The 13,743-nt window shown below is 43.2% G+C and overlaps 1 protein-coding gene and 1 long non-coding RNA gene across 4 annotated transcripts; one reads left to right on the plus strand and one right to left on the minus strand.

Annotated features, from left to right (window-relative positions):
- On the minus strand, positions 4,758 to 8,154 carry LOC110435809. Of its 2 annotated transcripts, none has more exons than XR_002453655.1 (2): positions 6,296 to 8,154; positions 4,758 to 5,370 (listed from the first exon to the last, which is right to left on the minus strand). It is a non-coding gene; the product is annotated as an uncharacterized LOC110435809 (long non-coding RNA). The 2 variants fall into 2 exon arrangements; XR_002453654.1 differs by having other exon boundaries at positions 6,221 to 8,154.
- LOC8071718 (GTP-binding protein SAR1A) lies at positions 12,411 to 13,429 on the plus strand. 2 transcript variants are annotated; one of them, XM_021461816.1, is made up of 3 exons: positions 12,411 to 12,616; positions 12,745 to 12,876; positions 12,970 to 13,429. In XM_021461816.1, the coding sequence occupies exons 1-3, from the start codon at positions 12,485 to 12,487 to the stop codon at positions 13,288 to 13,290; spliced, it is 585 nt and encodes a 194-aa protein (XP_021317491.1). In that variant the 5' UTR covers positions 12,411 to 12,484; the 3' UTR covers positions 13,291 to 13,429. The 2 variants fall into 2 exon arrangements, with proteins under 2 accessions (XP_021317491.1, XP_021317490.1); XM_021461815.1 differs by having other exon boundaries at positions 12,745 to 13,429.

Raw genomic sequence — 13,743 nt, forward strand, 5'->3', positions numbered from 1 at the left:
TGCTTGGTTCTTTTGTGACCTCAGCTCTTTCTCTTGGATCTGGTTTGGACATGCATTGAACTAGAAGCTTATAAAATTATATGTTCTTGCTGTCAGAAGTTAGGGAAGCATGTAGTAGGGAGAGAGACTGATATCTCTTCTTCTGTAGCAAGCATGTGGTTGTTTCAGTTCTTGATGCTCTAGTGATCACAACAGTATAAGAGCAAGGTTAATAATACAGCCAGCCCGCCGGCTGTAAGGTTTCTTTACACCCTTCTTGCAGCCCACTCATATAATTGTTAACTCATCACTATTAATACATGGCCTACTTGTCTCTCTCACAAACTTTTTTGGTTCTTGTGTCTGAGCCGGCTGTAAGCTTACCGCCCACTTTTACTCTCTCTCTTCTTCCGTCTCTTCCACATCAGCATTTAGCTGGCTTACAGCCTACTATAATACTTGCTATAATATCATGTACTAGAGGCACGTACTCTGAGAACTGCATGGATAAGTTCTACTAGGACAAGACTTTGACCAACAATTACTATTTAATACATGAAATTTTCACACAAACTTGATTGATAGATTCGCGAAACATTGATAAGGGCACTCCAATGCTAGAAACTACATATAGTTTCTATACCCATTAATTTTTATAGACACTATATATAGAAACTATGGTCCCAATGAATAGTTTCTATAGAATATTTTTATATCCAATCACATTCATTCTCTCTCCATTCTTAGCCAATCATATCACTTCATGTCTTGGATTTTGTGTAGACATGGTTTCTAACTTAGACCCAGTTTCTATGATTTTTACTCTCTCTCTTCAATAACTACATTGCCACATCAGCAAAATGCTTAGGTGACACTGCAATTAATGTCTATAGAAACCACAATGGTTTCTGCATTGGGAGTGCTCTAAGTACTTATAATTATTATTTATAGCACGCATGAATGACATGTTAATGGACTAATCAGAGTACTTTTGATCTTTGATTCCGGTGACATAATTTATATGAACCTTAATGTATTTTCCCAAATGAACTTCAAAATTATTTTACTTTGTGCTGAAATAAAAAAAAAGCATTGAAATAATAAGAATCTACATTTTTCATGTTTCTTATACACTATAGCACCGTGCTCGTCTACTGGCCAGAATGGTTTAAGGAACATAAGTATATTATCAGAAGTTTGTGTGTGGTACCTATGACAAATAAAAAGTATTTTTGTTGTATTTATTTATTTATTTATTCCCTAACACAATATGTGTTCCTATATATAAAGGTTTTATGAACTTACTAGTAAGCCCTCATAAAACAACTTATCAATATCTGTTTTCATTCATATCCATAGTTTTGTTTTTCCATTTGCATGACACTTTATATATGTCTTCAATAACCTTAGCTTAGGTTATGGTCGAACCCTATTGCAACCCATGCCTTGTAGTTTTTTGAATATAGATTTTGACATTCAAATTTTGGTTTTATTTGTTACTACACAAATTTTCAGGTTATTAAGTTGAAACTCATGTGCTTTATTGTACCTTGATGTGAACTTTTTCACTAAAAAGAAACCATAGCTTTATGTTTAGACAACTCTTTTCGTATAAATGGCCATTTTTAAGCTTGCATCACGCCACTCAAGATCTGAGGTGAATCTTTTTTTTTTTTTGCAAATTCCACAAGTATAGATTCATATACTGTGGGGGTATAAACCCCTATACCCTCATGGACCGATATGGACCGCACCATCAGAGGTGGCTCGGCCCACAAGATGAAGACGTGTGACGCATGACGTTGGTCGGCGTGCACCGCAAGGCTACAAGATATTGTACCAAATAGAATAGTTTACTTGTAACTCTGTTCCTTCACGATATATAAGGAGGGGCAGGGGTCCCCTAGAGGACAGGTCATAGACATCTCAATTCATCTCAACACAATCCAATACAATCAGACGCAGGACATAGGTATTACGCCCACACGGCGGCCGAACCTGGATAAAAACTTTGTCTGTGTCTTGCGTCACCATCGAGTTCGTAGCTTGCGCACCGTCTACCGATAAACTACTACCGTGGTATACCCTAAGGTAGACTGCCGACTAGCTTTCGTCGACAGTGGCGCGCCAGGTAGGGGGTGTGCGTACAGCTCTCCTAGACGAACAAGATGGCCATCATCCCCCACTTCGCGGCCATGGCGGACGGCTTCACGTTCATCGTCGGCTTCAACAGCTTCATCGCCATGACCACAGAGGAGGCGTAGATCCGATCTATGTTGATCACTTCTTCACCGACGTCGGCTGCGGCTCCAACCACGCTGGCCACGGTTTCGACCACACCAGCAACGTCTCCGACCACGCCGACAACGCGTCGCCCCTTCTCTGCTACAAAGGGAGACAGATTGACGACACTGACCTGCTCAGGCTATCGACCAAGTTGTTTGGCCTACTTGCTCTGACCACGACTCGCAATAATAATCGCCGCGAAGAACGGCGCTACGACAACCGCGACCACTGTCATGACAGCAAGTCAAAAATCTCCAGGACCAGACAATTCTGTCACCACCGACCAGACTTTCGTCCAAAGATAAGTACACTTCTAATATTTTATTTATTTTTCGCATAATATTTTTTATTATCCTTCAAAACAACTTTTTGGTTAGCCGACTAGTTTTTTATCCTACACGAGTTTTCCAGAGCCGGTACTGTCTCCGACTCCTCCCTATACGTGTATGAGAACCGCCCTCTGCGTTCCGGGTGGTCGGCAGTAGCTCTCTGGCGAGGCTGACAAGCCCACGCATGTCTAGGTTCCGCACCTCATGCTGATTGTTGGCTAGACCAGAGCTGGTACAAGCTCTAGGATGAATTAACTACTCGTGCTAATTTTATAATAAAAAATCTAAAACTTATCTCAGTACTGATTTTTTATCTAGAGTTTATTTATACATCATGTACTACCTATTCTCTATATTTATTTTTCAGGAGTTTGGTCCAGTTGACAAGCTACGATCGGGGACTCGTCGACTATTCCCTACGCTGTGCCCGGGGACTGCTCCGACCACCGAGCACGTTTATGTTCCCAACCACGCTCGGGGACTTGTCGACTACTCTCTACGCTGTGCTTGAAGACTGTGCCGACCACCGAGCACATTTACGTTTCCAACCACGCTCGGGGACTTGTCCACCAGTCCCTACGCCGTGCTCGGGGACTGTACCGACCACCGAGCACGTCTACATTCTCAACCGTGCTCGGGGACTCGTCAATCACTCCCTTCACTGTGCTCGGGGCTTACTTCGATCACTCTCCAACCACAGCTTGGGGACTGTTCTTCTCAGTTACATATGAATTGGACTCATATACAACTGAGGAGTAATTTTATTTTTTTAGACCTTGCTACAAGGCTCATACTTCGCCTTCCAGCAAGCTCGGAGACTACATCGGTACGATGCATCTGGCGATGCATCTCAGTTGTAGAATTTCTATGAAGACTTTTTTGATCCTGGTGCCTACGTCACCTACTACCAGGCTCGGGAACTAAGTGGGCACACTTCACCTTGCGGTGAACATGCTTGATTTTTGAAAGTCTGTACTTTTCAGAAAAGTAAAGTGGGCACACTTCACCAGGAAAGAAATCTTTTTTTGATTAAGAGCACCATACATTCTTCGAACAACCTGCTTCTTCGATGTCAATGTTGATCAACTGTCTTTTGAGTTGGTTAAAATACCGTTGCAACTGTTCGGGCGACTTTCCTGCTTATCGAAGATGTCAAGCCTCACTGGTCGAAGAAGCTCAAGACGGCGTGTTACATCACAATACATGGTGCTCGGGGACTAGCTGTGGGGGTATAAACCCCTATACCCTCATGGGCCGATATGGGCCGCACCATCAGAGGTGGCTCGGCCCACAAGATGAAGACGTGCGACGCATGACGTTGGTCGGCGTGCACCGCAAGGCTACAAGATATTGTACCAAATAGGATAGTTTACTTGTAACTCTGTTCCTTCACGATATATAAGGAGAGGCAGGGGTCCCCTAGAGGACAGGTCATAGACATCTCGATTCATCTCAACACAATCCAATACAATCAGACGCAGGACGTAGGTATTACGCCCACACGACGGCCGAACCTAGATAAAAACCTTGTCCGTGTCTTGCGTCACCATCGAGTTCATAGCTTGCGCACACTACTAGGTATGTGCTCATTAATGACACTACTCTTTCGTCACTGAAGACACCGAAATCGTCATGGAGTTTCTTCTGTGACGAATTAGTGATGAAATAGTGTTTGTCATGAAATGAGCGTCATTGATTGACAACGGTGACGAAATGGCAATTTTCGTCATAGATGAGGACTCATTCTATGACAAAAATACCATCGTCACAGAAGAGATATCATTCCATGACGAAACCTTTGTGTCATTGTTGTGTCTAGCTTTTCGTCATAGCATGGCAGTCTGTTAGGCTACCAAACGGCGTTTGCCACGCTGGCAGCTGACGTGGCCGCCATGTGGCGTGCTGATGTGTCCACCACGTGGCGTGCTGACGTGGCCGCCACGTGGCTTGCTGACGTTGCTGCCACATTGCGTGCTTACTGACTGCCACGTGTCATGTTGCAATGGCTTCCACGTGGCATGCTGACGTGGCATCCTCTGGTTAGTCCACGTGTCTAGGTCTGATTGCATATATTTTTTGTCATAGATTAAAATATAAATTCGTCACTGATTGAATTATAGTATCATCACAGAATAATTATTTTATTACAGTGGCAACTGCTGATTTCATTTCGAAATGCAAGAAATATTGAATTGACCGAAAGTATGCATAAAACTAAGGATCCATTACTCATAACTTAATTATTACTGCTAAAGTTAGTTCACCACACACACTTGGTTTAAATAGAACATTTGCAAAGCACGAGAACACAAGTCATTCCAAAATCTAAATCAGCAGGATGCCAGGCACAAGTAGCTACAGTTCCTAGTCAGTCCTACTACCAGCAGCTAAGCAGCTCTCATGTCGAAGAAGCATTGTTGATGGACAAGATACGCTTGAGCAGCGCGTTGTCCTCCTCCATTGCCTTGTTGTTCATCTCTGCCAGCTTCTTTATCTCCTCCATCTCCGTTTGTGTCCTCGCGAGCCGTTCCTCTACTTTTTCACTTCTCCTCTTGAGATCGTCGAGCTCAACTCGTACAACAGCCTTAGCTTCAGCTCCTAGTTGCTCCCGAAGCTCACTTTAATTTGATGCAGATGATTTAGAGGATGACACCGGTTTGATGCCAACACTCTTGAGGGAGCTATTTTTAGAGAGCACTTGGGACACAACCTGCACACTAGATACTTCTGTCTCACCTTCACCAACAGGTTCTGCTCTCAAAGCTTTCATATTGACCTGAAACACCAATTATCCATCGTTAGTTGTTAATCATTGCATGAATCTGAGGAGGAAATATCAGACAACATGTATTTTAAAGAATATAATAATCAGCAAGATATGTGCTAGAGAGAGGTAGAAGTGAAATCATTATGCTGTAGCAAATTACAATTACAGGAATAGTGCAAATGTGGAAACAGTAAGTTTCAAAGCATAGATAACATACAAAAGTTGTATTTCTGTGAAACATACCATGCACACAACCTGTAACCAACACAACATTCCTCAAAAGAAAATAATTCACTTGGTAAAACTCTAAAGAAACCAATAGCAGAAGCACAACTGCACAAGTATAAATTATTCAATTAATGGAAAAATGGGAAAAATGTGTTATTCAGGAAGTATGACATTCTATTTCCCATTTTTTTCCAAGCCATACTTATTCAGTGAATAACCAACATGTTGGGACACTGATTAACCAGCAAGTAAAATGGAAAAAAGGGACACCTGTTGGGACACTGAATAACCAACAAGTATATTGCCCGTGCTAATGCTACGGTGACATCTAGGTTAATACACTTATGTTATGTGATCTTGCATGTCTAAACAATGTCAGAAGTCAAAGGTCAATATTTGAATGCAGTAAACAATATGTGTAAAATAAAAATAATTGTATGTTCCAGAAATCCAAAATTGACAAGACAACGCAGAAAATTATAAAGCATTTCAAGAAAACAACTCATATTAAGGTTAGCCAATGTTTGCATTGCTTCTAAATGAGCTGCTTGCTGGATCAGGAAGGAGACCACAACGAGGGGATAGAAACAGGCATAGCAAGCAAAGGTGTGCTGGCAGAGTTAGCACATACTCTCAGTTCAAAGTGAAATGAAATTATGAAGCATGTGTATGGCAACCAAGAGAGAATTAGCACATGGGGACGCACAGGAACCATGGCCTGCATCAACTTAGACGGGGCTGTCGTCGCCATTGACCAAAGCCCAAAACCTGATCAGTGAAACAATGCATAAAAAATCACAAGCAACAATAGTAAGAAACAAGCTATGACTTTGGTTTCACCCTATGCCAGCATGCCAGAATAGTGTGCTTGATGTCCCTGAGTTACATGAATGAATATAGAATCATGCAAATTAAGAAACACTACCTGCATTGACTACAAAATTAAACTAAGGTACAATAGTAAGTTCCAGTAGGGAGCCTCTTGTTACTGATGATTCGGTGGTAAAGTTTATAGAAGGAGAGCTGTGAGATTAAGATGCACACCAATTTCCTATATTTGTTGTGAAACAAAATTAGGACTAAACAATATCGAGATAATTTCAATACAAGGGATCAAAATTGAATGTAGTCCCATGATAGGCTTTACCAACATGACATTGTTCTGAAAAATGAATAAAATGCCAGTCTTTACCAACAGGAATGGTAAAAGATGACTACAAATTTTAATATACAAAATGCTAGTCTTTCAGCACCACTTTTTGGTGACATATGGTACTACGATACTACTAAAATCTCAATGGACTGAAAAAGTAAAGCAAGCTATTCATCGGATACTGTATTGTACTGCTGAAAACTAGAATTGCTCAATGATCTAGCCTAGTTGTACCTAAAAACATAATTTATTTGGCACAATATCAGAAGACTGCCTGATGTTCATTTGGTACAGAACCAAAGTTTACGATAATCTGAATCCAAGCAGTTAATATTATAAAATGAAACAAGCTATGACTTTGGTTTCACCCTATGCCTATATCCACAAACTTCATAAAACCATGAACACACAGCGAAGCTCTAGAGTTATCTAAATCAAGACAAATCAATGTGAAGGAAAAATCTGAATTGTCATTTAAAAAAATAAAATAGCAGGGACAATTAGTTGTGTCATGGACTTATCAGCAACACAAACCCCCCAAAAGCTACCATATGATGTATGCTGAATTAATATACCTAGCCTAAGGAAATCACAAACCTCCAGGTTGACAAACGATGCAATCTGGATGGATGATTTCTCCACGAGCAGATCACAGAACTCAAGCTTTACTCCCATCATCAGTTCAGCAGTAAACCATCAAAAATTGGGATCCAAAATAAATGTAAAACAGAAAATAAAATCTAACATCCTTGCGTACCCTGATCTGCAACCAAGATCCACTTTATCCCTACTGCCACTATGGGACTGGCCACTGGGAGTTCAACATCCACGTGTGATACTGATGACAGACATGACCTTGTCTCCGCTGGGCGAGATCTGGGAAGGCACGCTTGGCAGCGCAGCAGGACGAAGGAGAGCGCAGCCGCTACGTCCTCGCAGCAGTCCCGGTCACGGTCAGAGGACTCGAAGCCCGACAGACCGAAGCGAACGGTGAGGCAGGGGACCGGCGAGGAGGAGGAAGAGGTCGGGGTCGGCGGCGCAGGCCCGTAGATCACTCCGAGAACCTGGCACCCATCTGGTTACCACACTGGTCGCGTAGCCGTCGTGGCCTTCACCCAAACCCTAGGCGCGGGCGCTCCTGCACGAGCGCGTGGAGGCGCTGCCGCCGTCTCCTGACCCACCTCGTGTTAAGCTTTAAACTACCTCGCGGATGCAGCTTGTCAACGGCGGTTGCCGCGGCGGTGGCGGCTAGGGTTGAGATGGAGAGAAGAGGGGGATTGAGTTGATGAGGACGAGTGAGAGTGGGGGAAAAGAAGAAAATATATCTGAGGTGCGGAATTATTTTGACGAGCGAAATTTTTTGGTGCAGCTAGAGAGGTTGCGGCATCCTCATTTTGGGCGATGGGGTATCATTTCAGCTTCAACTAAATATGCGCTCAACAAACAACAAACCTTCTTCAATAGAGCAATGGTATGGCCCTCTGAGTGTGAACCTGAGCTGCTAGGTTCGAACCTTGTGGTAGCAGGTTTTTTTTGGTTTTCCAATTTTTTTGTGATTTCTATTTTTATTATTTACTAATTTATTGTTGGTATAATATAGCGTAATTATTTACTAATTTATTTTCAATTTTGTTATTAGATTTAATATCTATTAGTATTGTTATTTGTCATTACTATATACCAAATTAAGGTGTCCATGCAAGTTTGTACATATGTTTAGACATGTATGCAAGTGTTTACACCAAAAGATGAACATTTCTTAGAATTAGTTGAATTTTTTTTGTCAACATTATACACCAAAGTGAGGTGTCCATGCAAGTTTTTATAATATTTTAGCTAGCTTTGGGTATTTAAACATTATTCCTTCACTTATCCAACAAAAATTACAATAATAGTCAAACTTGGTTAGAAATTCAAACGATTTTGGCAAGGTGGTACTATACATGTTGTTCAAGCATGAACAACTCTAATTTAGTTACAAGGTAGTTTAAAGCTTTTATCATTTAGTCATTCAACAATTAAATACAATAATTGCTAAAAGTGAAATAAGATGTTTTAAAATCACTAAGGCAAATCATTAAGCAATAATATAGTAGTAATTAATTGAAAAACAGGGAAAAAAACATAGAGAAATAGAAAAAGTATTTAAAACAAAAATGTAGAAAAAAGAATAAAAAAATTAGCTCCCATTGGGTTCGACCAAGGAGCAAAGAGACAAACTTGAAGTGCCTTACCATTGGGCTAGTCAAGTGTTTGTGTTAGTTCTCGACCGCTAAGTTACTTATACGTTATGTAAGCATTATGTTTTTTTGCAACATTATTTGCTTCAAATATACAGTCGATCTCCAGTCAGTGTCGCGCCCCTACTGTTGACCCTATCCAAGACAAGGGCGCGCCGCTCCATTTCACCCCTTTTCATATATATATGTACAACAATTCTATAATAAATCACAATCGTGCATATATGAAACAAAAATTAATAAACATATCACAAAGATTCATATATATGTAAAAATTATTTCAAACATAAAATAGAGTGAATTCAACAAAATTGAAAAAAAAACATCAAACTCATGCATATATGTAAAAAAATAAATAACAAATTACAGTACATTCAACAAAATTTAAAAAACACATCAAATACATACATATTATATGTACAAAATTACATAAACAATTCGAACCTGCAATGCCGTGTAAGTCGCGTCGCAACACGTCTGTCACAAGCATGCCGCCGCTACCTGATGCACTTCTACACGCGCCATTGTGTCTGCCTCACGCTTGCTGTCGCAGCAACTCCCAAGCACGTCGCCGCTGCACCGCCACGCTAGGTCGCTGCACTACCACGCTAGCTGGCGGAACACTCTCCCACGCACACCCACCGCTGCATATATGTATATATGTAAAAAAACTCAAAACAAATCACACGTACATATGCATATATATATATACACACACACAAATAAAATTTTAAAACTAATCACACACATGCTTGTACTGGGAATAAATTTAGCCATTTAGAAAAAAATAGGAAAGGTAAAAGGTTCTTCCTATATACATGCATGTACAAAAGAAGAATACGTAGGGACGCACGCGAGGATTCAAGCTGGGCCGCACGGCGACGATCACCTAGGGACACACGACGACGATCAGCTGGGACGCACGTGACGATCACCTAGGACACACGATGTCGGCGATGATCATCTTCTGGGGATGCATGGCGTCAGCGGTGATCACCTGGGGACCCTATACAAGCGTGTAGCCGCCAGGAGCAAACTCGCGCGAGGGTTCCTTTGCACCTCGCGCATACGTACAAGTGTTCCACCGATGACAGATCATGGGTATAGGGCCCATCGAGTCAGACAGATTAAAAAAATAATAAGTGTGCAAATAAATAAACATGTGCCATAGGAACATAGAAGCTTGATTGGTTTGGTGGTAAAGGTAGCATCCTCTAAACCAACAGGTCACAGGTTCAAACCTCCTTGCATAGGGTTTTTTATTTTTTTTGGGAAATAAAAAAGGGAGTTGGGTTTAATAACTAAATAAATAAAGCAACATACAAGACTACAACACAAATGAGTGAGTGGTTTGTTGGTAACTCACTTGTGCTTGCAACAATAGGTCACGGGATCCAAGCTCCCATAGAGCAATTTTTTTTGCCAAATAAAATAAAAATCAGAGGGGGAACTCCGCGCAGCAGATTCGGCCCCGTATGGCCACGTCAGATGTGGGGCCCATTGGTGGGACCACGCCACCATGCCAGTGAGGCAGGGACAGCTAGTGGGATCCTGTTGCCACATCAACAGGGTGGGACCCGCCAGTTGGACCACGGTGGGACCATGACGCCACGTCATGACGGTGGGACCCGTCGATAAGGACCAACTTTGTGGGACCATGACGCCACGTCAACAATGTGGGACCAACAAGTGCCACCATGGTGCCACATCATGCCCGTGGGACCCATTGGTGGGACCATGCCCCACCTTATGATTGTGGGGCCCACCGACGTGACCATGGCGCCACGTCACTAGGGTGGGACCCGACGGTGGGACCGTGTCGCCTGTGTCAATGACGTGGGACACAAAGGTGGGACCAAGGCGCCACATCATGAACATGGAACCCACTGGTGGGACCACAGCCCCTCCTCCTCGGGGTGGTACACTGGCCAGACAATCTATGACGATTTAGTTTCGATGATCAGTGACGTTGTCTTCATTTTCATCACTGTTCTTCGTGCCAAAGCTCCGTCACTTGTCAACCATGACGAAGCTACTAATTTCGTCATCGAATGACCCAGTTCTGTGACGAAAATAGTTAGCGTCATTAGTGATTCGTCATTGATGAACATATTTCTAGTAGTGGCACCGTCTACCGATAAACTAGTACCGTGGGTATACCTAAGGTAGACTGCCGACTAGCTTTCGTCGACAGATACGTATGCACACTTACCCATATAAACACACATACGCAAACCATATTATCCTTGTGAGCACCTCCGAAAAACTATATCGGCACATCTTGAGATTGACGAAGTCACCACAGGCGTCTATCAAGGAGGTACAGTAGTGCTAATCTGAAGGGAGTATTTATATTTAAATCTAACGATCCCTATCTACATGAAAAGAATTGCCCACATCTCTTCAACCAAGTGAAGTGGAACTGAGACAAAACAATTGTTATTATGACTCCATCTCTCCCCACACTTGTAATAGAGCCCCTTCGCCCGCCAATATGCCTTGAACGTATTCAGTTTTGCATCACCCGTTCTTTCAATCATCTTCTAGAGATCCTTTCTATCATCTGGACTGACTCAAGACAGACTTACTGAAACTAGATGGAGGCGGTATAGGAAGAGGACGAGTTGCGCTTGGAGAACAGAGACTGATTCAACCAGTCAGCCAGAGCTACATGAAGACGCTTCCGGCCTGGCTTGGAGAATATAGACTGATCCGGCCGCTAAAGTTCTCTATGATTTTTTTTTATAAAACAATATAAAACTGATTTCATATATTCTAAGATAAAACAAGGAGGCAAATCGGATGGTTTCAAATGTTAAAGGGAGTATAAACATCTAGTTTTCTAATAGATGGAAGCAAATTGGACTTACATATAGTTGAGAGAGGTCAGATGGATTTTTTCCCTTCTTTTTCTATGTATCGTCTGTAGGGTGTAGAAGCTTATCCCTTTCACGTAGTGTACTCCTTTGGTCCCTTTTTCTAACCGTCGTTCCTCGTATTTTGACAAGTCAAACATTCTTAATTTTAGCAAACATGTACAAGAAAATACTAATAATATTTATAAGATATAATTTATATATTAGATAGATCATTAAATTTATTTTTCGTAACAAACTTTTTAGAGATAATACGAACCTAATTATTTTTCTTTAAAAAATATCAGCACACTTTCCCTAGTGACAAAAGGAACTAGTTGCTGAAAAGGTAACCCTGAATGAAGCGAATAGAAAAGTCCATGTAGCACGCGGCAAGAGCCAAGTTGGCATGCCGCTGGACGAAGGCAGCGGCGACTCGGCCTCACCTGCAATTCTACAGCCGTCGGATGAAAGATCGGCGCAGCAGATCCATCCGGTGAGGTGTCTCTGGTCCCCGTGGTCTCTATATACAGGGCTGGATGCATCATGCATGCCATGTCAGGTCGTGTTTCTAGGGATTAAAATTAAACACCTTACCGAGCGAGACGAGACTGCCGTAGTGCCGTGCCGATCTCTCGTCGGCGGCGATGTCGTTTCTGGTGGATTGGTTCTACGACATGTTTGTCTCTCTGGGCCTCTGGCAGAAGGAGGCCAAAATCCTCTTCCTCGGCCTCGACAACGCCGGCAAGACCACGCTGCTCCACATGCTCAAGGACGAGGTACACATTCTGCCGATCGCCTAGCTGTTCTTGACTGGTTGCATATGATTATTCTCGTGCTGGCCGGGAGATCGACACACGTGTAGTTACTCTCATGTTTAATAAACATTGTATATGTATATATGCAGCGGTTGAGTCAGCACGCGCCGACGCAGCAGCCGACGTCGGAGGAGCTGAGCATCGGGCGGATCAGGTTCAAGGCGTTCGACCTCGGCGGCCACCGGATCGCGCGCCGTGTCTGGAAGGACTACTACGCCAAGGTTTGCCTGCCGGATACTACACGTCGAAAGCAAGCACTCGCGATCACGTACCAGCCAGCCATCACTCATCACATTTCACATGGGCGCCTGCAGGTTGACGCGGTGGTGTACATGGTGGACGCCGCCGACGGCACCCGATTCGGCGAGTCGAAGGCGGAGCTAGGCGCGCTGCTTTCGGACGACGCGCTGGCGGGCGTGCCGTTCCTCGTGCTGGGGAACAAGATTGACATCCCGCAGGCGGCACCTGAGCACGCGCTTGCCTACTACCTCGGGCTCGCCGGCTGCACCACCGGCAAGGGCACCGTCGACCTCGCCGGCACCGGCGTGCGGCCCGTCGAGGTCTTCATGTGCAGCGTCGTCCGTAAGATGGGCTACGGCGAAGGGTTCAGGTGGATGTCGCAGTACATCAAGTAGGCTTGTCCGGTCCGGTACCGTACGGTAGCCCCCTGAGTTCCTGCCTGACATCTCTCTTTGCGCTTTCTGGTGTCACCAAATCAACGACTAGATACTGTATATGTCGAGTTCATATACACGCACCTATATTTTTATTTCTATATAGGTCCATATACTTTGTTCTCAGTCTCGTCACCGTGCCACGCTTTGCTTGCTCTTTTTTTTCTAACCTCTAAATTGCATTACTTGGGTGCACTCAAATCTCGGCAGCAACAATTACAAGGATATCACTCGGAATAGAGGTTGAGATGAACTCAACCCCTTCAACACACCCACCACCTAGTGCTGCTAGAGCATGGCCAGCTTTATTACAGTCCCTACTCTTAAGCACACAGTTGAAAATTGAAAAATTCAAAGAAACTAAATACTTCAGTTCCTCCACCAGTCCACCTTCAGGCCTTGCGCATACATTCC

This window comes from Sorghum bicolor, chromosome 5 (assembly GCF_000003195.3).
Source record: "Sorghum bicolor cultivar BTx623 chromosome 5, Sorghum_bicolor_NCBIv3, whole genome shotgun sequence".
Taxonomy (NCBI): domain Eukaryota; kingdom Viridiplantae; phylum Streptophyta; class Magnoliopsida; order Poales; family Poaceae; genus Sorghum; species Sorghum bicolor.